The sequence below is a fragment of the Terrapene carolina genome, unplaced genomic scaffold, assembly GCF_002925995.2.
Source record: "Terrapene carolina triunguis isolate 2854851 unplaced genomic scaffold, T_m_triunguis-2.0 Scaffold85, whole genome shotgun sequence".
Lineage (NCBI taxonomy): Eukaryota > Metazoa > Chordata > Testudines > Emydidae > Terrapene > Terrapene triunguis.
The window spans coordinates 4,971,350-4,996,706 of record NW_020664436.1 but is presented as its reverse complement, the minus strand read 5'-3'; the positions used below and the strand labels follow the sequence as shown (position 1 = coordinate 4,996,706).

Sequence of the window (25,357 nt, the reverse complement as noted above, 5' to 3'; positions counted from 1 at the left end):
ACCTTTATACCCACCCGCCCCCGGGCTTGCTGGTTGAATCTGTGGCCAACAAAAAAGACAAGCAGGTCCCCGCCTCCTCAACTCCCAAAAACAAAGAGGCTAAGAAACTCAATTTATTTTGGAGAAAAATTTATTCAACCACAAACCTGCAATTTCGGGTGGCGAACCATCAGGCCCTGCTGGGCCAGTACAATTTTAATCTCTGGGACGGTCTCAAAAAGTTCCAGGAATTCCTCCCTCAGGGTTTGGCCCAAGGGTTTGGCACTCTGGTGGAGGAAGGTACTGCAGATGGCATGGGACACGGGGGACTCAGCGGCAAGGGTGGTCGCAATGGTGGTGGTTATGCGACGCAGCTCCTGGCTCCAGACGGTGGGCCTCTCCCAGGAGATGCAGGCCTCAATCCAGGATCTCCCTTTTGATGGAGTTGGTCTGTTCTCAGATCAGACAGACACCAGGCTGCACGGGTTGAAGGACAGTAGGGCTACCCTTCACTCGTTGGGCATGCACTCACCGCAGTCAGCCAGAAAGCCCTTTGGGCCACCACCACCGCCACCAAGAACTTAGCAACCTCGTCAGGGATCTACAAGAAGAAGGGATACTAGTTTTGGTCATTGTCGCCCTTCTTCCTCCCGCTTGCCAGCCCAGCCTGGGGCTGTCAAACACCTAGGGGGCCAGAAGCGAACATTTTGAGGGTGCGCCTGAGAGCGATGCCCCAGTCAGTCGACCGGATCCTACCCACCTTTTCCTCAACTGCCTCTCTCCATTCCGCTTGGCCTAGTCACGGGTTACATTGGACCACTGGGTCCTGGACATAGTAGCTCGGGCTATACCCTGAAGTTCTTAGCCGCTCCTTCTTCCCGCCCCCACCCCCACATTTTCCCATCCCTCTTCAGGGACCCTTCTCATGAGCAACTCCTTGTTCAGGAGGTAGAGAAGCTCCTGGGCTTGGGAGCTGTGGTGGACGTTCCTCAGGACATGGAAGGAAGAGGATTCTACTCCTGCTACTTCCTAAAGCCAAAGGGGGCCTCAGATCCATCCTGGACCTGTGTGGCCTCAACAAGTCTCTCAAGAAGTTGAAGTTCCACATGGTCTCCCTGGCCTCCATCATTCCTTCCCTGGATCTGGGGGACTGGTACGCCGATCTCAACTTAAAGGACGTTTACTTTCATGTCCCCATATTCCTGGGCCATGGGCGCTTCCTGCGTTTCATAGTGGCTGGATGTCACTTCCAGTTCACAACGCTACCCTTTGGCCTGTACTCGGCCCCCAGGGTGTTCACAAAATGTGTGGCACCGGTAGCGGCTTACCTGAGATATCGGGGAGTCCAGATCTTGCCATATCTCGATGACTGTCTCATCAAGGGCAGGTCCCCAGAGCAGGTGAAACACAGCCTCAATCTGGTGTGGTCCACCTGCAATGATCTGGGTCTGTTAATAAACACAGAAAAGTCCACGTTAATGCCAGTCTGACTCATAGAGTTTATCGGAATGGTTCTCGACTCCACCTGAGTCAGGGCCTTCCTTCCAGAAGCGCACTTCCAGGCCATGTCAGACTTGATTGCCCACGTAAAGAGACATCCGCTCACCACAGCCCACATGTGCCTGTGACTAATGGGCCACATGGCCGCATGCATGTACATGGTCAGCCATGCCCAAGTTCATCTATGGCTACTGCAGGCGTAGCTGGCCTCAGTCTCTATCCCCAGCAGGCACACCCTGGACCAAGTGGTCACAATGCCGAGCCACATCCTCTTGTCCTTGGATTGGTGGCTGGATCCCAAGTTAGTGCTGCAGGGGGTCCCCTTCATGACCCGGTCTCCGTTGCTTACCCTGATCTCAGACGTGATCTGGCCTTTCATATCAATGTCAGGGAGTTCAGAGACAGATCCTCTCAGCACCAGGATCTGTCACTATCTTCGATCAAGGTACACCAGACAGCCATTTTGGTGTTCCATCCCCTGTTTCAAGGCTGGTTGGTCTTCGCCCATCCCATGATGGCGTGCTTCCTGAAAGGTTTGGAGTGCCTTTACTTGCATGTCCGGGACCTGGTCCCCCTTTGGGACCTGAATCTTGTGCTATCGAGGCTCATGGGTCCCCCCTTTGAACCCTTGGCTTCCTGCTCCCTCCTGCTTCTCTCCTGGAAGGTCTCCTTCTTGGTCGCTATAACTTTGGCCTGTAGGGTATCCGAGATCAGGGCGCTCACATCAGAGACACCCTATACTGTCTTCTATAAGGACAAGGTCCAGCTGTGTCCACACCTGGCCTTTCTGCCAAAGGTCGTCTCCGAGTTCCAAAGCCTCATGCAACAGATGAGGAGCGCAGGCTGCATACCCTGGACGTCAGACGGGTGCTGGCCTTCTACATTGATAGAACAAAGCCATTCTGTAAGTCAACACAGTTGTTCGTTGCCATCGCTGACAGGATGAAAGGTTGTTCAGCGTCAGCCCAGAGAATCTCGTCTTGGATCACGGCCTGCATCCGCTACTGCTATGAGCTGACAAAGGTGCTCCCGCCGGCAATCGTTACGACTCATGCGACTAGGGCGCAGGTGTCATCAGCAGCCTTCCTGGCACCGGTGCTGATCCAAGAGATCTGTTGGGCCACAACTTGGTTGTCCGTCCATACATTCATGTCACACTACACGCTGACCCAGCAGGCTCAAGACGATGCTGGCTTTGTCAGACCAGTGCTGCAAGCTGCAGTACTGTGAACTTCGAGCCCACCTGTGTTGATTCTGCTTGTGAGTCACCTAGAATGGAATCGACATGAGCAAGCACTCGAAGAAAAAATGGTTACCCACCTTTCGTAACTGTTGTTCTTCAAGATGTGTTGCTCATGTCCATTCCATTGCTCGCCCTCCTGCCCTTCCATCAGAGTTGTCAGCAAGAAGAAACAGAGAGGGCGTAGGGCCAGCGGTGCCTGATATGCTGCGGTATGAGCATGGCACTGCAGAGGGCGCCCCAGCTGGCCCTACGGGTACCGCTAAGGCAAAAATCTCCGATGGTCGCACACGTGGGCACGTGCACACCTAGAATGGAATGGACATGAGCAACTCATCTCAAAGAACAACTGTTAGGAAAGGTAGGTAACCGTTTTTTCTCCTTCTTGTCTACTATTTGTATTATTATTGACTAGTTGCTGTGGTGATTAGTGCTTTGCAAGTCATTCAATAAGTAAAACAAATTAGTACTTGAAGATGATACTATGGCATAATTCCTGTGAAAATACCAGCAATTGAAGTTTAGAGACTGAAAACACCTATTGTGTTACCTAGTTCATCTCCCTGCCAGTGTTGTATAAAGTATTTATTATATCACCAAAACTTTGAACAGATCTCCAATTAAACACTATGATATGTTCTTTTAAGAAAAATAAAAATGTAGTAATTTGACAGCATTTGATTTACAATAACTTACTTTTTGATTTAACAGTTACAGGCATTTGATAATTTTTTTGCCAAAGACGGAAGTCGAACTTTGAAATTCTTATATCAAGAAGGAGAAGCACCAGGAGTAGGTACATGCTATTAATTTTTAACAATATTGTTTTAGGTGGGGCTTATTGCACACTGCCTGTTGTTAAGGTAGTCCATTATAAAACCCTATTTTCAGTTTATAACTTTGCCAAACTTGAACATTTCAGCCCAAATGGTTAACATTGTGTATCTGCCTCAGTCTGAATTGTTTTGGAAATGATCAGTCAAAACAGTTCAATTGTGATATATTTGCAGAGGATTGAAATTTGTATTTGGTTACTAATAGCTTCATAAATCATTCATGAACATCATTAGTTTTCGCCATAGAAAAAACTATTCAATGATGTAATTTCACAGTTCCTCTTAACAAATCATGTTTACATACATAAGCACTATTAAGGAAACTATCTGGGTTGCGCCTGACATGCACAAAAGGGAAAAAATAAATAAAATACTGAGTTGCAACTATTTTATTTCACTGTAGTAGTTTTAAACATTTTATAATATACATATATTTAAAAATAATAATGTGCTTAAATTTATTTTCAGAATGTGGTCGAACAATTCCAGGAGTTGTAAAAGGAACTAAAATTATGAGATTATATTTAGACACTGCACCAGACAAGTTCAAAGGACTCTGTTTATTTTTTGTTCGTTATAGGAATGACATCCCTCTAAATGCAAAAAGTATACATGAGGTATTCTCATTTTTTCCTGCTGCTTATATTAGTTTTACTCAAAATAAAAATTTACAAGTTAAGAAATCGCTAATGTTTTGCAAAGGTGCATATTATTGCCACATTATAATTTTAGTCTTTCATATCAGTTTTCCTGAGTGCTAAACTGAAACACATACCTCTTTGTACCATCCTGTTGTTGGGGGGCATTGCACAGTTACATATCTCCAAATGAAGCTTCAAGTGGCATTGTGCCTCAGGAATGTACTACTGTAACTCCTCGCTTAACGTTGTAGTTATGTTCCTGAAAAATGTGACTTTAAGTGAAACAATGTTAAGCGAATCCAGTTTCCCCATAAGAATTAATGTAAATGGGGGGGTTAGGTTCCAGGGAAATTTTTTTCACCAGACAAAAGACTGCATTATATATATACACACACACACACACACACACACACACAGAGTATAAGTTTTAAAACAAATAATTTAATACAGATACACAGCGATGATGATTGTGAAGCTTGATTAAGCTGGTGAAGTCAGAGGGTGGGATATTTCCCAGGCATTGCCTTACTGCTAAATGATGAACTAGCAATCGGCTGAGCCCTCTAGGGTTAACATATTGTTGTTAAAGTAACCTCACACTCTACAAGGCTGCACGAATGGAGGGAGGGGAGACAGCATGGCAGACAGAGACAGAGACACACACCTTGTGTGAGAGAGAGAGAGATGCGCATTGCCCCTTTAAGTACGCTGACCGCACTCTAAGTACACTGCCTTTTTAAATAGATCAGGAAGTTGAGACAGCAGCTCCTGCCAGCAAACTCCCTCCGTCCTGAGCCCTGTCGTGTCCCCCCCAGCTCTATGGAAATGGGGTAAGCGGGGTGCAGGAGCTGGGGGGAGGGGGACACCCTGACATTAGCCCCCCTCCTCCCCCTCCCTTACACAGCAAGCAAGAGGCTCCGGAGAGCAGCTCCAAGGCAGAGGGCTGTAGCACACATGGCAGTGCAGGGAGGGACAGCTGAACTGCTGGCAATTAATAGCCTGCTGGGCAGCTGTCTCACAGGGAACTTAGGGGAATGGGGGGCTGATAGAGGGGTTGCCAGTCCACCCTGGTTCCAAGTCCCCACCAGCTAGCTGCAACGGGCTGCTCTTCCTGCAAGCAGTGGACAAAGCAGGCGGCTGCCAAACAACATTATAAGGGAGCATTGCGCAACTTTAAACGAGCATGTTCTCTAATTGATCAGCAACGTAACAATGAAACAATGTTAACCAGGACGACTTTAAGTGCGGAGTTACTGTATGTCTTTCAGAGTTCAGGTGAGTACAGCAAATGAAACATCCTTAAAGGGGGGGCTGCATTGTTCTTCCCCCTGTGCTGACCATCTCCTTGCCCCCTCTGCTTTTCTTGAAGAGGTTTAAGCTATTAGCAGTGTTAGTGGGATCACTGAAATCTCTGAGCTTGAGGGCTCAACAGTTTGTGTAGCCCATTGCATGCTTTACACAATTATGAAGGTACCAAACACACTCTTGCCCTTAGTAATTCAAGTAGAATGCCTGTTTCTGTTTTACAGTGATTTTAGTGATATATGGCCCTGATTTTCATTTACATCAAGGCCCATTTATACTGCTCTGGCAGTATTAAGGAGTCTTAGGCCTGGTCTACACTAGGAGGTTATGTCGAATTTAGCAGCGTTAAATCGAATTAACCCTGCACCCGTCCACACAACGAAGCTATTTAGTTCGACATAGAGGTCTCTTAAATTCGATTTCTGTACTCCTCCCCAACGAGGAGAGTAGCGCTAAATTCGACATGGCCATGTCGAATTAGGGTAGGTGTGGATGGAAATCGACGCTAATGGCTCCGGGAGCTATCCCACAGTGCACCACTCTGTTGACGCTCTGGACAGCAGTCCGAGCTCGGATGCTTTGACCAGCCACACAGGAAAAGCCCCGGGAAAATTTGAATTCCTTTTCCTGTCTGGGCAGTTTGAATCTCATTTCCTGTTTGGACATCGTGGCGAGCTCAGCAGCACTGGCAACGATGCAGAGCTCTCCAGCAGAGGTGACCATGCAATCTCAGAATAGAAAGAGGACCCCAGCATGGACTGATCGGGAAGTCTTGGATCTGATCGCTGTGTGGGGCGATGAGTCTGTGCTTTCGGAGCTGCGATCGAAAAGATGGAATGCAAAGATCTACGAGAAGATCTCAAAAGCCATGACAGAGAGAAGATACAGCCGGGATGCAACGCAGTGCTGCGTGAAAATCAAGGAGCTGAGACAAGGCTACCAGAAGACCAAAGAGTCAAACGGACGCTCCGGATCCCAGCCCCAGACATGCCGTTTCTACGAGGCACTGCATTCCATTCTAGGTGCGGCCGCCACCACTACCCCACCACTGACCGTGGACTCTGAGGATGGGGTATTGTCGACGGCCGCTTCCTCGGAGATGTTAGCGGACGGGGAAGATGAGGAAGGAGATGAGGAGGACGAGGCAGTCAACAGCGCTTACAACGCTGATTTCCCCGACAGCCAGGATCTCTTCATCACCCTCACAGAGATCCCCTACCAACCCTCCCCAGGCGTTAACCCGGACCCTGAATCAGGGGAAAGATCAGTCGGTAAGTGTTTTAAACATGTAAACATTTATTTTGAACAGAACAGGAATATTAACAATGGGTTTATCATGATTAGTTTCCCCTAGGTGCTCTACTTTTTAGTCCTTGCCAGTGCAGCTACTGGAAAATAAGGTCTATATGTCCGGGGATAGAGCTGAAATCCTCATGGGACAGCTCCACGAAGCTCTCCTGGAGGTAATTGGAAAGCCTTTGCATGAGGTTCCTGGGGAGAGCGGCCTTATTGTGTCCTCCATGGTAGGAAACTTTTCCGCGCCAGGCTATCATCAAGTACTCTGGGATCATTGCCTTGCAGAGCATGGCGGCATACGGCCCTGTTTTTGCTGGCTTTCATGCAGCATGCGGTCTTTCTCTGTCTCAGAAATCCTCAGCAGAGTGATGTCGCTCATGGTGACCTGCTTAGAATTAGGGGAATGTTACTATTGGGACTGCTTGCCTGTTCCTTTACACAACTGTAACCGGCGGTTTACAGCCACGCGGTGGAGGCGGGAGGGGGGCAGCATACAGGGATCTTTCCCGGGGACAGCCGCGAGGGGGTTGGACAGGGGCAGAGTTCATGCTTGCCGGATTGCCGGCAGCAGGAACTGGCCAACGCTAGGAGCATTGCTTTGAACGTGAAAGGAGGGCACTGCTATAATTTAAGTTTTAAGCAGCCAAAAGTCTACGGCTTACCATGTCAGCCTGCTACCCGAATTCCGCTGTCCTGCCCCGCTTGTCTGATCTCCACTGCAAGACCACAGGCACTGAATGCGAAGGCCGAAAATTCGACCTTGTCCTGAGTGCGCATGTGATAGGTGCTGTGCATGGTCTTGTTCCCAGAGAAAGACTATGTTCATTGTTCACAAAAATTTATCTTTGTGAGGAATTCACTCCCTTTTTCCCATCCCACAGCTGCGACTGTCTCCCGACCTACCCCGGCATCCCCCTCCCAGAGGCTGGCGCAGATTAGGCGGAGAAAGAAAAGGACACGGGACGACATGTTCTCAGAACTTATGGGCTGCTCCTGAGCTGAGGCGGCCCAGCAGACCCAGTGGAGGGAGAACATGTCGCAATACCAGTGATCACACAGCGAACGGGAGGAGAGGTGGCGGCAGGAAGACCAGCAGGCGACTCAAACGCTGCTTGGACTAATGAGGGAGCAAACGGACACGCTCCGGCGCCTTGTGGATGTTCTGCAGGACCGGAGGCAGGAGGACAGAGCCCCGCTGCAGTCTATCTCTAACCGCCCTTCCCCGCCACAAAGTCCCATATCCCCCTCACCCAAAGTCCCAAGAAGGAGGGGCGGCAGGGGCCGTGAAAACTGTCACTCCACCCCTGCAGACTGCTCAAGTACCAGAAGGCTCTCATTCCCAAAAATTTGATAAGTCCTTTTCTTCCCGCCTCACCCAAGCCCCCGTCCCAGTTTCATCCCCTAACTGTATAGTTGCTAATAAAAAATACGTTTCTGTTAATTACTGTTTCCGTCATGTTCTTTTAGAGGAGAGTGTGTTTGAAGGGGGAGAAGGGGGTTGGTAATTGGAGAGGACAGTCACCTTTACCATGGTACAGACACGGGGGCAGGTTCAGCAGAAGGTCACACACACATTGCAGTCACTAGGCACCCTGGTCAGTCTGGGAGGTGGTTTTCATGTTCTGTATGTGGGGGGCTATGTGACTTTGTGGCGGGGGAGGGCAGTTAGAGATCTTATGCAGCGGTCCTTATCCTGGATCACAGAGCCACGCAGCAGGGGATCTGTAACCGTCCTCCCCCGCCACAAAGTCACATAGCCCCCACACACAGAGTCCCGAAAAGGAGGGGTGGCAGGCTCCGTTGAAACAACCAGTCCACCACTGCGGACCGCTCTAGGAGCAGGAGCCTGTCATTCCTCGAGTTTAGAAGCGTTCTTTCCATCACTACGCCCGCTCCCCACCACAGTCTGCGTCCCAGTTTCAACACTTTACCGCGAAATCCGTAATAAAGAAAACGGTGTTAATTAACAAAGTTCTATTTATTTTATTTTTAAACGTGTGTTGGAAGGGGGTGAACGGGGTATGTAACTGGAGAGGATAGTCAACATTAATTGGGTAAAGAAACGGGGGCAGGTTCAGCTTCTCTTTAAACAAACTTAATAGTCACAGGTTACCCTGCTCACTGAGGAACCTAGCTTTCAAAGCCTCCCGGATGCACAGCGCATCCCGCTGGGCTCTTCTAATCGCACGGCTGTCTGGCTGGGCGTAATCAGCAGCCAGGCTATTTGCCTCAACCTCCCACCCCGCCATAAAGGTCTCCCCCTTGCTCTCACAGAGATTGTGGAGCACACAGCAAGCTGCAATAACAATGGGGATATTGGTTTCGCTGAGATCAGAGCGAGTCAGTAAGCTTCTCCATCTCCTCTTGAGACGTCCAAAAGCACACTCCACCACCATTCTGCACTTACTCAGACGGTAGTTGAAGAGTTCTTTTTCAGTGGCCGGGGCGCCTGTATAGGGCTTCATGAGCCAGGGTATTAGCGGGTAGGCTGGGTCCCCGAGGATCACTGTAGGCATAGCCACATCCCCAACAGTTATTTTGTGGTCCGGGAAGTAAATACCTTCCTGCAGCCGTCTAAACAGACCAGAGTTCCTGAAAACACGAGCGTCATGAACCTTGCCCGGCCATCCGACGTTGATGTTTGTAAAACGTCCCCTATGGTCCACCAGTGCTTGCAGCACCATTGAAAAGTAGCCCTTTCTGTTAATGTACTGGCTGGCCTGGTGGTCCGATCCCAGGATAGGGATGTGAGTTCCATCTATAGCCCCACCGCAGTTTGGGAATCCCATCGCGGCGAAGCCATCTATGATGACCTGCACGTTTCCAAGGGTCACTACCTTTGACAGCAGTAGCTCAATGATTGTGTTGGCTACTTGCATCACAGCAACCCCCACGGTAGATTTGCCCACGCCAAAGTGGTTCATGACTGACCGGTATCTGTCTGGCGTTGCAAGCTTCCAGAGGGCTATGGCCACTCGCTTCTGGACAGTCAGGGCTGCTCGCATCCGGGTGTCCTTGCGCTTCAGGGCAGGGGACAGCAACTCACAAAGTTCCAGGAAAGTTTCCTTCCACATCCGAAAGTTTCGCAGCCACTGTGATTCATCCCAGACCTGCAGCACTATGCCGTCCCACCAGTCCGTGCTTGTTTCCCGGGCCCAGAATCGCCGTTCCACAGCATCAACATGACCCATTGCCACCATGATGTTCACGGCGCGAGGTCCCATGCTTTGTGAGAGGTCTGTGCCCCTCTCAGACTTAATGTCCTCACCGCACTGCCGTAGCCTCCTCGCCCGATTTCTCAGCATCTGCCTCTGGAAAAGGTGGATGATAAGGTGCGAGGTGTTGACAACGGCCATAACTGCAGCGATGGTCGCAGCTGGCTCCATGCTCGCAGTGCTGTGGCGTCTGCGCTGTCACTCACCAGAAAAGTGCGCGAACTGATTTCCCGCCGGCGCTTTCAGGGAGGGAGGGCGGGAGTGACGGTTGGATGACGACAGTTACCCAAAACCACCCTCGACACATTTTGCTCCCCAGCAGGCATTGGGGGCTCGACCCAGAATTCCAATGGGCAGCGGGGACTGCGGGAACTGTGGGATAGCTGCCCACAGTGCACCGGTTCCAATGTCGACGCTTGCCCCGTTAGTGTGGACTCACAAAGTCGAATTACTGTCCTTAGTGTGGATACACACGTTCGACTTTGTAACATCGGTTCCACATATTCGATTTAAGTAAAATCGAACTACTCTTGTAGTGTAGACATACCCTTACTGTAAATGAGAATCAGGCCTATACCATATCTATCTATCTATCTATCTATCTATCTATTGTGATTTCAAATTCTTAGGACAGGAAATCTGTCATTGCTCTGTTGTAGTGTACTAGTATACACACTATGAAGTTACATGAGTAATAAATAGTAATAATTTTGTTCGTAAAGTGATAATATTTATACCGTTAGTAAGTTTAGATTCCCAGATATCAAAAGGAATAAAGCACTGGTGGTGTATAAAATACAGAATCTTAACACTGTTAGTAATCTCAATTTTGGACCAGTATTTTTTGGGGGAATTCCATATTTTGAGTTCATGAAGGGAAAAGGAAATTTATGGGAAGTTCTAAAAATTGGTAGCTTGAAACTGCTTCAAAAATTACAGTGACAAAAGTAGTCATAGTTCAGACAGGTTAGTGTCAGGGTACAGATGAGATGTTCAAAACTAGTCAATGGCACTAAATAAATGTAGTTTATTATGTCATTTAAGACACCATCTTTGAGAATATCTTCAACACATATTGTAGCATTTCCAAAATCTTCTGAATGACAGAGAAATTGCATGAATATAATCTACAATCTTTAAATTAAGTCTTTCAGACATGTTGAATCACTAGATAATGGCTTCTTGACTACCCTATTTTGTTGGAGAGAAAGTTCAGTAACATTAGTAAGTATTCTCATTGTGTTTTTATTTTATAAATATTCTCAACTTTTTTTAACTAAAGTTCTGCAAGTTGTTTCCCTATGGGTGCTCCAGTCTAGGTGTGTTAGTGCCCCCTGCACCTTTGATTGGAGATTTCTCCTAGCAGTGTCCATTTGACCTGCACATGCATGCTAGTCAACCTCATGCCCCATGCCGTTGCTATATAGCATTGTGTGGGCGAACCGCCCTCAGTTCCTTCTCAACTGTCTCAGCCTGAGATGGAGCTCTGGCAATTGTTCCTGTTGAGATTTCCTCAACTTTGTTCTCATTTATTACTCTGTTAGTTGTAGTTCTTAGTATTAGCGTAATTAGTAAGTAGTAGTAGCTTTAGCTGCATAGTTAAAAATAAATAAAATTTTCTCATATATATTTAGATAGATATTAGTAGATAAGATAGTTCTTGCCTACTGGGACGTTATGCCCAGTTCTCCTGGTTTCAAATGTTGTCTATCGTGCCAATCCCAGTAAACAACAGGAACTCCCGCTGTATCTGTTGCCTTGGGGAATCGCACATTGTACAGAAGTGTAACTTCTGTCTTGTGCTGAAATCCAGAGCCAGAAAAAAACAGGTAGATAAAACTTTGTCTGCTCCTGATGGACAGCTCTTTACACCCAGCTTCTGACCCCAAAGCTGAGGGACCTGCGAAGTGTCTCCACTGTACCAACTTAAAAACTAGAGCCCGCCGTGACAGAGACTTGCAGCTAAAAATGTTCCTCATGGAGAAAGCTCTGCAGCTGCCTATGGAGAAGGGCAGTAAACCCTCTCCCTCACGCTCCCCTGCCAAGTCAGAACCGATCAGGAGCATGGCTTCACCCTCTCATGCAAAGAGGCAGGAAGCCCTAAATGTCTCCTCTCAGAGACACTCAAAAGGGTAAAGGATCTCCCACAAGGTCTTTACCCTTTGTGCTGACAGCGCCGAGAGCAGGCAACTCTGATCTCCCCAGCACCTCAGCAGCAACTCATGCGGGGCGCAAAAGCAGGGACCCGACTTCCCCAGCGGGAAGCTCTCCTCGGCACTGGTCCCACCGGCACTGATGATGGACCCTGTGCTGGCAGCGCGTTCCACCCCGGTGCCGACAAGAATGTCGGCACCAAGCCTGCCTGCCACCCCCGGAGCAGATTCTCTGCAGGGCTTTCACAAATGTCTCAAGGCTCCTACAAAAGTGAAACAAAAATCACTCCGGACTGCTGCTCACACTTCATGCTCCGCAGCACACCAGCCTAGGGAGCAGCAACAATTCCTGCATCAGCAGGATATCTCTATGGCTCCTGAGCCTGACTCTCCGCTCCTAAACACGGAGCACTCACTGTTTGAACAGCAGCTCTCGCCACCTGACCTGGCTACTTTCACAGATAGTGAGAACGACATACAGCAGCAGGCAGAGTTCTCCCCGCCTGAGTCTCCCCCTCCACCAGAGCAATACACACCCCAAGACATGGCGCATCATAAGAATCAGCCTCAGTTTCCCTACTTTGTCCCCCAATGGCTGGGACCCAACTTTTCCTACCCAGTGCCCTGGCCTCAGTGGTACCCGTGGTCAGCTCCTGCCACCGCTGCTCCTTGCGCCTCTTCTACCAGACCGCAAGCTCATTCTACGCCTATATCCCCAGCTTCATCAACATCTAGAGCTCCTGAACCCCCTCTTGAAGAAGTGGGCTCTGAACTCTTCCCGGATTTACCGGCTCCTACCTCGCCATCAGCCTCAGAGGATGCCCTCATGCCTCCACTTGCACAAAACATGGACGACTTTAAGCAATTCCAGGAACTTTTCAAGAGAGTGGTACTCAGCCAGGACATCCCTTTGGAGGAAGTCCAGGAGACACAACATAGAGTCCTCAAAATCCTCGAACCCTCTGCACCCTGAAAGATCTCACTACCCATAAATGAAGCCCTCTTAGAACCAGCTGATACTCTCTGGCAGACCCCTGCTTCCATCCCACCAACATGCAAGAAAGCTGAACGTAAATACTACATGCCCGCGAAGGGCGTTGATTTCTTATTTTCCCACCTACAACCCAATTCTCTTGTGCTGGATGCAGCTGGTCCCTCTCAGAGACGTATCTGCACATCAATCTTCTAGAACTCAGAGCCGTCAGGTATGCTTGCCTTCACTTTCTTCCCACCATAAAGAACAAGTGGTTCCTTCATGGTTTCAATCCCATGAACTAGCCTGCTCGGAACAGGTCCAATATGTCCTCCTGCACATTAGAAGGGACTCCACTTGTAAGACTTACCTGCAAAAGTGGAAACGCTTCTCCATCTGGTGCTTCAACAGACGCCTGACTGCAGACTGCAACCCTCCCTGACATCTTAGATTATCTTTTCAAACTGAAACAGGACGGGCTTTTGCTCAGTTCTATCAGGGTACACCTCGCAGCCCTTACCACCTTCCATGACACTCTGCACGGTTATTCACTTTTCGCCCACCCCACCATGAAACGCTTCCTTACGGGCCTGCAAAATCTCTACCCTGAGATTCATTCACCAGTAGCCTCCTGGAGTCTCAACCTAGTCCTCCGCGCTCTTATGAAACCTGCTTTCGAGCCCCTGGCTACCTCATCCCTGCTCCACATGTCCACAAGAGTAGCTTTCTTGGTTGCCATAACATCAACGAGAAGGGTTGGTGAAATAAACGCCCTGATGGCCTACCCTCCCTACACCATTTTTCTAAAGACAAGGTTACTATGCGATCCCACCCCAAATTCCTCCCCAAGGTGGTGTCTCCCTTCCACCTTAACCAGCCAATACACTTACCTGTATTCCATCCCAAGACTCACACGACTCCACAGGAAGTGGCGTTACATACCTTCGACGTCCAACGGGCTCTTGCATTCTATCTTGACAGAACTAAATCATTTCGTAAATCCCATAGGCTATTTGTTTCTACTACTGAGAGATCAAAGGGTGAGGCTATCTCTAAGCAAAGACTCTCCAAGTGGATCTCAGACTGCATCAGATCCTGCTATTAGACCCAGAAAGTTCAACCACCAGAGAGTGTTAGAACTCATTCTACTAGAGCAATGTCAAGCTCCATTGCCTTCCTCCACAACGTACCTATTACAGACATATGCAAGGCGGCCACGTGGACATCTGACCACACATTTGCCAAACATTATGCTATCACATGGGATACCACGGCAGACTCCATAGTTGGCCATACGGTACTGTCTACCGTTATCCCTCACGCAACTCCAAAATCCCACCAACCATAGTGGGTACTGCTTCACATTCACCTGGAGTGGAGCACCCACAGGGACAGCACTCGAAGAAGAAGAGAAAGTTACTCACCTTGCAGTAACTGAATTTCTTTGAGATGTGTGTCCCTGTAGGTGCTCCACTACCCACCCTCCTCCCTTCTATTTTGGAGTACTAATCAGGCAACTCTACGGTAGAGAAGGAACTGAGGGGGGTGCGGGACATGCTCAGGCAGACCCTAACGATGTCGCGAGATAGCAGCAGAGCACGTGCATCCTGACCAGGCACTGCTACCGAAGATCTCCGATCAACAGCGCCGGGACGCACCATCACCTGGAGTGGAGCACCCACAGGGACACACATCTCAAAGAACTTCAGTTACTGCAAAGTGAGTAACTTTCTCTTCCGATTCCTTGCTGCTTGGTGCCAACGTACTTTCCATATCAAGGACATTGAGAATGCCTGAAACGTGCCTGATACTGATGGTTTCACCTGAAATTTCTCCAGGTGCTGCACTATTCTAGAGTGAGTTTGCAGTCAAGGATTCTGATGAAGACCTTGTGTCAGTGTCCCAAATACCAGTTCAGGGTTCTCCCCTTCACTCCTATAGAGGCCCCTTTCCAGAAGTCTCTGATGAGTCTATAACTACTTGTGGCACAATATTGCAACCACCATCTTGCTGGTATGAGCACCCATGATTGCTTCCTACTATCCCTTATGCACCACCTCCGTGGACATAGTGGGACCCTTGGGCGGCCTATCACCAACAGTTTTCCAGGGCATCATGCACCACCCATCATAAAGAGAGGCAACCTGCATTGCCTACTCCCTCTAGGAGACCTGATCATCAAGAAGAATTTTTTTGAGGTGAAGGAAGCTTGAGTCGATGAAGAGGTCTTTCCTATGGCCAACATCTCCTTTTCATCTCCAGATGCCTCCTCCTCCATCCTTGGCAAATAATTTTAAGCAATTCTAGGATCTGGACAAGAGAATTGGAGACATCTTGCAGATCCCTCTCAAGGAGGTCAAAGAACCTCATCATAAGCTGCTTAATATCCTTCATTCAACCTCATCTGCCTGCGTAGTTAGCTTTGCCTGTCAATGATGCCATTCTGGATCCAGTGAAGATCATCTGGCATGCTCCAGCTACTATCCCACCTTCATGCAAGAAAGCAGATAAGAAGTATTATGTTCCTGCAAACGACTCAGAATTTTTATTTTCTCATCCTCCCCGAATTCCTTGGTAGTTAACATAGTTAACGAACATGGAATGCAACACCATACTAAAACCACCATCTAGACATACTTGGGAGGAAATCTTATTCGTCAACCTCCTTATAATTTAGAATCTCCAATTACCAGGCACTAATGGCAAAATACAATAATGTAAATTACACCAAACTGAACTATTTTGTTGACCCTACTGGCAGAACATAGGGAACAATTCCAGACAGTCATTGTGGAGGGACAACTACTTGCCAGAACATCTCTACAAGCCTCCCTTGATGCCGCTGATACTACTGCCTGTTTGATTGCTACATTGTTAGTTGTGAGAAGGGCTTCCTGGCTCCAGCACTCCGGGTTTCCAAAAAGTACTATTACACAGGTGGAAAGTGTCTATTCGCTGCACATACTCTCAAAAATGGACAAGATTTCTCTTTTGTTGTGACCTCTGATATATTCCACCGATGACCTCATCACTGCCAGATATACTGGACTATATCCTAACACTAAAAAGTTCTGGCCTCTCACTGAACTCCATCAGAGTCCATCTGGCAGCCATCAGGGCTTTCCATTCTCCAATAGAGGGTTATTCCATTTTTGCCCACCCAATGGCAGAGAGATTTCCAAATTCCCTGCGGAACCTTGATCTGCCAGTCAAGCACCCTACTGCTGTTTGGAAACTTAATCTGGTACCTAAATGCCTCACAAGACCACCATTTGAACAGATGGCTACCTACTCACTACTCCATTTATCAATGAAAATGACATTCCTGATCTCCAAGTGATGGCTAAGTAGGGGCCCTTATGGCGTGCTCCCCTTTCACAGTATTTTTTAAGGACAAGGTCACACTGCAATCCCATCCAAAATGTTTATACCTAAAATTTCTTCCAATTCCATATTAACCAACCCATTCACCTGCTGTTCTTTCACCCTAAGCCTCTCCTAGATAATCAAGAAGCACAGTTGTACCCCCTTGACATCAGAAGAGCCCTGGGCACCTATCTGGATAGAAAGACCTCCAAATTATTTGTCTTGCTTGCAGGTAGATTAAAAGTGTCTGCAAACTCTTTCCAAGAGGATATCCATCTGCATTCATTCTTGCTACGGGTCTTTTAGTATTCAAGTACCTTTGAACATATGTATTTACTCTACGAGGTCCATTTCCACCTCTACAGCATTCCTCAAAAACATGCCCATTATTGAAATATGTAAGGGCATCTATACATACATTCGCTGAACACTACTCAGTAACTCATGATTTTGCTTCTGATAGACTGTTCAGCTTGGCTGTACTTTCTTTGGTACTAGACTCAACTCTGAAGCACCCCCCACCACACACACCTTAGAGTGAACTGCTTGGTAGTCACCTAATGTGGAGTACACATAGGGACACTCCTTGAAGAAGAAATGGTTCTTCTTCAAGTGCTTGTTCATGTCAATTCCAATCAGGTTTGTGAGTGCACATGTGCACAGTAGCTGGAAGATTTTTCCCCTAGCAGCATCCATGGGGTTGGCCTGGGCGCCCCCTGGAGTCACACCTTCATGGTGCCCAATAAAGGGGCCTGCCGACCTGCCACTCCCTCAATTCCTTCTTACCACCAGTGATGGTAGCTAGAATTTCTCCTGGCTCTTGCTCCGGCAAGTGGCTTAGCAGTACTTTTGGTTTTCGCTGTAGATAGTTCAAGTTGGTTAGTATAGCGTAATTAGTTCACTTATAAGTTTAGGTTACGGGGGGTTCCCCCCATTTTTCTCCCCCCTTATTTGTCACCAGGACATGCCACAATCCCCTGGCTTCAAGACTTGCCAGGACTGCGCGAAGCGCATGCCTAAAAGTGACCTCCACACCTCCTGTTTACGGTGTCTGGTCGAGGGTCACCAAAAAGACCGCTGCAAGATCTGTTGGGAATTCTGACCAAGAACTCTTAAAGAGAGGGAGCAGTGGCTTAAAATCCTCCTCAGGGAGGCAGCTCTAAGATCTCAGTCAGATCCAGGCGCTGGGGATCCCACTCCCAGTACATCTTCTTCGGTGCGGAGCACTCCAGCACCACCTTCGAGAGATCCGGCGTCAAAGAAAGACACTGCCAAGGAGACTCGGCACCGTCACGGAGCTTCTCGGGGGCATGCCAGCCTTTGACAGTGGTCCAATTGCCAGCACAGAAGAAGAAGAGGATGGAAAGAGGCCGATGTCCCTCGGCAAAATCCAGGGACCATCCATCAGTTGCACCTCAGTCGGGCCACGGCTCCAAGGCTCAGAGTGGGGCTACATCGACTCCTGCCCAGAAGCAGTCGAGTCCAGGCCCATTGCACTTGCCGAACCGCTCGGAGCACCTGCTGCTCCCATCCACCCTGGAGGCTTTTGAGGCGGCGCAGGACCTGCTGAGATTCATGGAGTCATTCTCATCCCTGAGGCAGGAGGATGTGCTGGCACTGCAGGCTCCATCCTGGCACCCTGTTCAGTCAAAGGGAAAGCCGGCGATGATTTCACACCAATCCCCGTCACCTTGGCACCCCCCGACACCAGCACCTCCATCCAGGGAGCGCAGTCAGTCCCCAGGCTCCCGACACTCTACATCGAAAGGTGCAGCGATGCCCTGGTCCTCCTATTCTGAAACATCAGCGTTGGAGTTGGATTTGTACCACTCTGACTATAACAGGAGCAGAAGGTCCAGCTCAAGGCACAATAGGGGGTCCCACCCGATGCAGTGGCCCTCACGATGACAGAACCCAGCTCAGCGGTTCTTTTGGACTCCGTGGGCTTTCTATCAAGGCCAAGGTTGGAGCCAAGGATCCTGCTCGGGAGCTGCATCAGTGGCGTCCGCAATGTTTGTTCCGCCACGACCAGTGACTGAGCCATTACCTCAGGCATCAATGCTGTCAGCCGCAGCACTGTCACCGACATCGGCACCAACCGTGATGCTGCCCTTGACAATGCCTTTGGCACCGAAGGTGTCAGTGGCTCAGACTGCTGCTACGGTACCGGCTGCGCCTTTGGCACCAACGACAGCACCGACATCATCATCGACGTTGGCTGCGACGGTGTCGCTGAAGACCCCAGTGCAGATGCTACACCAGGCGCCTACACCATCACCGGCATAGGACCCAACATTAGCACCAATACCCGCGCCCTTCATGGCACTGGGACCGGGCCAAAGCCCCCTGAGGTCACGAGATCCCTTGGGGGGATGGTAGAGAGCAACCACCTCCTCTAGTGGCCTTCTCCTCCGCTTCACCAGATGGGGCGCTGGCGGGCACTTCCTTAGCCCCAGCTCTGGAAGACTCCAGGGTGTTGCAGCAGTTGCTGCGCCGGATCACCCAGGGTCTGGGCATTAAGGCGGAGGAAGTGGTAGATGATGCACACCCTATGGTTGACATCCTGGCCCCCTCTGGCCCTTCTCGTATTGCCTTACCGTTTATAAAGACAATTACGGACATGACTAAGACCCTGTGGTAGACCCCAGCCTTGCTGCCACCCACTGCCAAGCATAATGAACACCGGTACTTTGTGCCCTCCAGGAGTTATGAACACTTATATTCCCACCCCAGTCTGACTCTCTGTGGTGGACGCTGCTAACCAGCGGAAGAGGCAAGGCTTTCAGGGCCCTTCCCCCAAGAATAGGGATGCTAAAAAACTAGCCCTATTTGGGCGAAAGCTGTACTCAACGGGGGGGACTAGAACTCCGAATATCTAATCAGCGGGCCATCCTATAATACCTGCTTGGTGATGGCTAAATTCATGGAGTTGCTCCCCTCGGACTTCCGTGCTGAATTTTCGACTTTTGTCGAGAAGGGGAGACTGATCTCCAGGGTGTCCCTGCAGGTGGCACTTGACGGGGCAGATGCTGCCACCAGGGTTATGGCCACAGGAGTAACCATGAGAAAGGGTTCATGGCTCCAGGTTTCTGGTCTCCCCAATGAGGTCCAGCAGACTATACAAGACCTGCCTTTTGAGCGTGAGACTCTTTTTTCGGAGAAAATGGACAAGAGGCTAAACAGCCTAAAGGACTCCAGAGCCACCCTCAGGTCCTGGGCCTCTATACACTGTCAACTCAGCAGAGACACTTCTGTCCGCAGCCTCCTCAGCGGTTCAGTCACTAGAACCACCAGGACGGGTCCAGAAGGAGAAACAGGACCAGCAGGAGAAGGCCACGTCAACCCTTTAGCCAGCCTTTTGAAGGCACAGTCAAGGACGGTGTACCACACCAAAGGCTGGATCCACCTCGCCTTATCTTCTCGTCCTGACTATCCCCCTTCTACGGTGCATGGTCCCATATCACCTCAGACCGCTGGGTGCTCCACATGGTAGAGAGGGGATACTCCAACCAAGTCTGTGCCCTCCCACCCTTCCACCCCCCTTCCCCGTCCCTCTTCAGGGACCCTTCTCACGAGCAACTCCTTATTCAGGAGGTGCAGTTGCTCCTATCTCTAGAGATAGTGGAGGAGGTTCCTCAGGAGCACAGGGGCGAGGGCTTTTATTCCTGGTATTTCCTAATACCGAAAGCCAAAGGCGGCCTCAGGCCCATCCTGGACCTGCAAGAACTCAACAAGTTTGTGAAGAAACTCAAGTTCCACGTGATCTTGTTGGCCTCCATCATCCCCTCACTGGATCCAGCAGACTGGTATGCCTCCCTTGACTTGAAGGATGCTTGCTTTCATATTGCAATCACTCAGCCCCACAGGAAGTCCCTCAGGTTTGTGGTGAACAATACCCACTACCAATTTACAGTCCTTCCGTTCAGCCTGTCAGCAGCACCTCGAGTCTTCTCCAAGTGCATGGCAGTTGTCGCTGCATTTCTGCGCAGGCACCAGGTACAGGTGTTTCCATACCTCGACGACTGGCTGATCAAGGGCCACTCCAGGACCCAAGTGGAAGCTCAAGTCAGATTCATCAGGGCCACCTTCGACAACCTGGGTCTCCTTCTAAATGAAGCAAAATTGACTCTGTCCCCTGTTCAGAGGATAGAGTATATAGGGGCATTACTGGACTCGACCCAAGCCAGAGCATACCTGCCGGAAGTGAAGTTCCAGACCCTGACCGGTATCATTTGAGGTCTCAGACAGCTTCCCATCACCACAGCAAGAAACTGCCTGAAACCTCTGGGACACATGGCTGCCTGTACCTACGTGGTGCAGCATGCCAGACTCAGGCTCCCACCACTGCAGTCATGGTTAGCACTGGTGTATCGACCCACCTGATACAGCTTGGACATAAGAATGGCCATACTGGGTCAGACCAAAGGTCCATCCAGCCCAGTATCCTGTCTACTGACAGTGGCCAATGCCAGGTGCCCCAGAGGGAGTGAACCTAACAGGTAATGATCAAGTGATCTCTCTCCTGCCATCCATCTCCACCCTCTGACAAACAGAGGCTAGGGACACAATTCCTTACCCATCCTGGTTAATAGCCATTAATGGACTTAACCTCCATGAATTTATCTAGTTCTCAGGGTCTCTGGTCTCAGGCGGATCTGGCTCTCCACATCAATGTCAGAGAGCTGAGAGTGGTGCACCTGGCATGCCAGACTTTCTGGGCATACTTAACGGGACAATGTGTATCAGTTATGACAGACAACACCATGGCAATGTTCTATATCAACAAACAGGGGGGGTGCACCCTCCTCTCCCCTGTGCCAGGAAGACCTCATGCTGTGGGACGTCTGTGTAGAACATTCAATACGCCTACAAGCAGGGTACAGAACGAGCTGGTGGACCACCTCAGCAGGTCCTTTCGTGGCCACGAGTGGTCCCTTCACTCGGAAATCACAAATTCAATCGTCCAGAGGTGGGGATTTCCCCAGATAGACCTATTTGTCACACAACGCAACAGGAAATGCCAGCAGTTCTGCTTCTTCCAAAATCACAGCCCGGGCTCCAGCGTGGACTCATTTCTCCTCCCATGGGGAGGTTGTCTCATATACGCCTTTCCACCCATACCGCTCGTTCACAAGGTACTCGTCAAGATCCGGAGGGAACGAGCTCAGGTCATATTGATAGCTCCAGCCTGGCCCTGCCAGCACTGGTACACATCTCTCCTAGACATATCCGTGGAAGCTCCAGTCGCCCTGCTGCTCTTCCTGGACGTTCTGACGCAAGATCATGGTTGTCTCCAACATCTGAACCCCGGGGCGCTGCACCTCATGATGTGGAAGCTCTGTGGTTGAACCCGGTGGAGCTTTCTTGTTCAGACCAGGTTAGACAAGTCTTCCTTGGCACCTGGAAACCCTCTACGAGAACTACCTACCTTGCCAAGTGGAAGAGATTTTCAATCTGGTTGGCACAGCGCCATTCGTTCCTGACGCTAGCCTCAGTGCAGCTTATTTTGGACTACCTCCTCCATCTGAAGCAGCAGGGGCTTTATATGTCATCAATAAGGGTTCACTTGGCCGCCATCTTGGCCTTCCACCCGGGCACGGAGGGCCGCTCTGTCTTTGCTGACCCGATAGTCAGCCGGTTTCTAAAAGGTCTCGACAGGCTATACCGTCATGTCCGGCAGCCTGTCCCAGCTTGGGACCACAACCTGGTCCTTTCTAGACTCATGGGACCGCCCTTTGAACCCTTGGCGTCGTGCTCCGTGCTCTAACTCTCTTACAAGGTCGCGTTCCTGATAGCGATAACCTCGGCCAGGAGGGTGTCTGAACTTAAGGCCCTAAAATCAGAGACCCCTTACACCATGTTCTATAAGGACAAGGTTCAGCTCAGACCTCATCCTGCTTTTCTACCAAAGGTTGTATTGCAGTTTCACATCAACCGGGACATCTTTCTCCCTGTATTCTACCCTAAGCCGAATTCCAGCGGCAGGGAGCAGAGACTTCACTCACTGGATGTCCGTAGGGTGCTAGCCTTCTACATTGAGAGAACGAAGCTGTTCAGAAAATCGGTCCAGTTAGTTGTGGCAGTGGCAGACAGAATGAAAAGTCTGCCTGTGTCTTCGCAGCGCATTTTGTCATGGATCACGTACTGCATTTGTGAGTGCTACAACCTGGTGGGGGTTCCTGCACCTCCAATCATTGCGCATTCCACCAGGGTGCAGGCTTCATCAACAGTGTTCCTGGCTCAGGTTCCCACTCAGGAAATCTGCAGAGCGGCGACATGGTCCTCCATTCATACTTTCACCATGCACTATGCGATTACCCAGCAGGCCAGAGATAATGCGGCCTTCGGACAAGCAGTGCTCCAATCAGTGGACAACTCTGCCTCCGCCTCCTGAACTTGGGCTTGTGAGTCACCTGATTGGAACTGACATGAACAAGCACTCGAAGAAGAAAAAAACGGTTACTTGCCTTCTCATAACTGTTGTTCTTCAAGATGTGTTGTTCATGTCCACTCCAATACCCACCTTCCTACCCCTCTGTCGGAGTAGCCGGAAAGAAGGAACTGAGGGGGTGGTGGGTGGGCAAGGCCCTTCATTGGGCGCCATGAAGGCGCGACTCCAGCGGGTGTCCAACCGACCTCATGGATGCTGCTAAGGGAAAAATCTTCTAGGTACTGTGCATGTGCGTGCACACACACCTGATTGGAATGGACGTGAACAATGCATCTCGAAGAACAACAGTTACGAGAAGGTGAGTAACCATTTTTTACTCACTCTGTGCAGTAACTGTGGTTCTTAGACATGTATGTCCCTACAGTTGCTCCACTATACCTGCCCTCTGCTTCAGAGGTCTCTGTTATGATGCTTTGTGGTTGAGGAGGAACTGAGGGTGGTTCACCTGCACAGTGTTATATAACAACAGCATGGGGAAGGAGGCTGACTAGCATGAATATACGGGCTGAACGGACATGGCTAAGAGAAATCTCTGATCAAAGATGCAGGGAGCGATAGCAAATCTAGAGTGCCGCACCCGTAGGGGGACACATCTCAAAGAACCACAATTAATGCACAGGGTGAGTAACCATTTCTTTTTGTACTCAGAAATGTAATGGATCTATATGGAAGATTTGTATGTTCTAAAAATGTGGTCATGTTTTCAGTATAATCGATTGCATTGCTAATAATCATTCTGTTGTTACATTTACAGGACATATACTTTTGTGTATTAGATGCAACTGAAGGACTTTTACGTGGTACTAGGAACATGCTAGCAAATATTTTTCTACCAGCTATCCTTGCAACAAATAATTGGGGTGCTTTAAGTCAAACCACACAGGGAACAACTGAAAAACAGAATTTCATAGAAACCATTAATAGATATCTTTCATTTTTAGACGGTAAGAATCAGATTGAGTAAACAATCATTCTGCTTAAAAATTACTGTTTAAAAGCAGTAGAGTTGTTATAAATATGGGAAAACATTTCTTTAATTCTACAAGGAAGAATAAAATGATAAAAAACTCAAGTGTAAAAAAGAAATATATTTGGATTTATTACATACTTGACAACTTCAGTTTTATTGATATGAAATTTTTAATGTAGGGGTCTAATTAGATTTCAGAAAAACATGGTCTTTTGCGTATGAGACAGTAAAATGGTTATTATATTGCAAGATGAATTATTGGCTTATATTCCCAAAGTGAAGTGGTTCACCTTGGTAGAAACAACTGCTGGAGTCTGAGTATGTTCTGTATTTTTAATTGCTTTATTTTAGGTGCTAGAGTAAGCATAGAGGGAACTGTTGAGTTAAAAAAGATGGATCACATTGACTTTTCTAAACTTCAGTCCTTTGACGAAGTGACAACAGCAGCTGCTAATTCTGATACAGTTCATCAACTAGAGGAAGTGCTTATGATATGGTATAAACAGATTGAACAAGTACGTTGTTTTAACATTTATATCCTCTGGTATAGAATTAAAGATGTGACCGGGGTCCATTTGTACTAACTTCTATACAAGCATTTGCTATCTTTGTCACAATCTAATTAGAAACAAGAGTTTCTCAACAGTGAGTGTAACAAACAGTAGGAAGGAGAGGACAGTAGGAAAAGAGAAACAGCAAGGAGGACATATGTTAACATAGGCCAGCTATGTTTACAGTCGCATGGCTTCAAATCTTTTAACATCTATCTATCTATCTAATACTAGTAGTGGAAGTGGATTCAGCTTTGATAATTTATACCCTAAGGATCTGTCCCCTGATATTTTTCTCATCTTACTAATATATTTATATAAATGAGAAATATCAAGGAACAGATCTCTATTTATATAAGATATTGGTAACATGAAATAAATATCAGGGGGCACATCCTCAGCTGTTATAAATTGTCATTGCTCCGTTGACTTCAGTGTAGCTCTTTTATGATACTAGCTGAAGGTCTTCCCCCTGAAGTCCATATCAGCTATCTACTTAGTTGTTATTAGTTGGCAGCTTACTGTAGGTGAAATAGGTCTTGCAGCAGCATCAAGCTGCAGTGCTTGCGAATTCCCTTGGTACATGAATGCCTAAATCCACCAGATGAGAGGAACCTTTCAAAAAAGTATTACTAATTAAAACAATCTCTTCCTCATTGTTTTATCTTAAAAATAAAAATAAATTATCAGTTAGTTTCAAAACTCATAGTCCCTGATTCAGGAAACCACATAAGCACATGCTTTAGTCCATCCTAATTTAGGACAGCACTTAAGCACTTGTTTAAGTCCCATTGACTTCACATCAAACATATGATTAGGTGCTGTCCTGAATAGGGATGATTTCCTAAATCAGGACTCAAGTATCAGAGGGGTAGCCGTGT

The 25,357-nt window shown here is 48.6% G+C and overlaps 1 protein-coding gene across 1 annotated transcript in view; it reads left to right on the top strand.

The window, feature by feature from the left end:
- Positions 1 to 25,357, top strand: part of DNAH8 (dynein axonemal heavy chain 8) — a 525,323-nt gene that overhangs the window by 10,756 nt on the left and 489,210 nt on the right. Inside the window, exons 3-6 of the mRNA XM_026649503.1 lie at positions 3,431 to 3,515; positions 4,024 to 4,172; positions 23,710 to 23,899; positions 24,277 to 24,440. Coding sequence (XP_026505288.1) covers positions 3,431 to 3,515; positions 4,024 to 4,172; positions 23,710 to 23,899; positions 24,277 to 24,440 — 588 coding nt within the window. The remainder of the gene's footprint in view (positions 1 to 3,430; positions 3,516 to 4,023; positions 4,173 to 23,709; positions 23,900 to 24,276; positions 24,441 to 25,357) is intronic.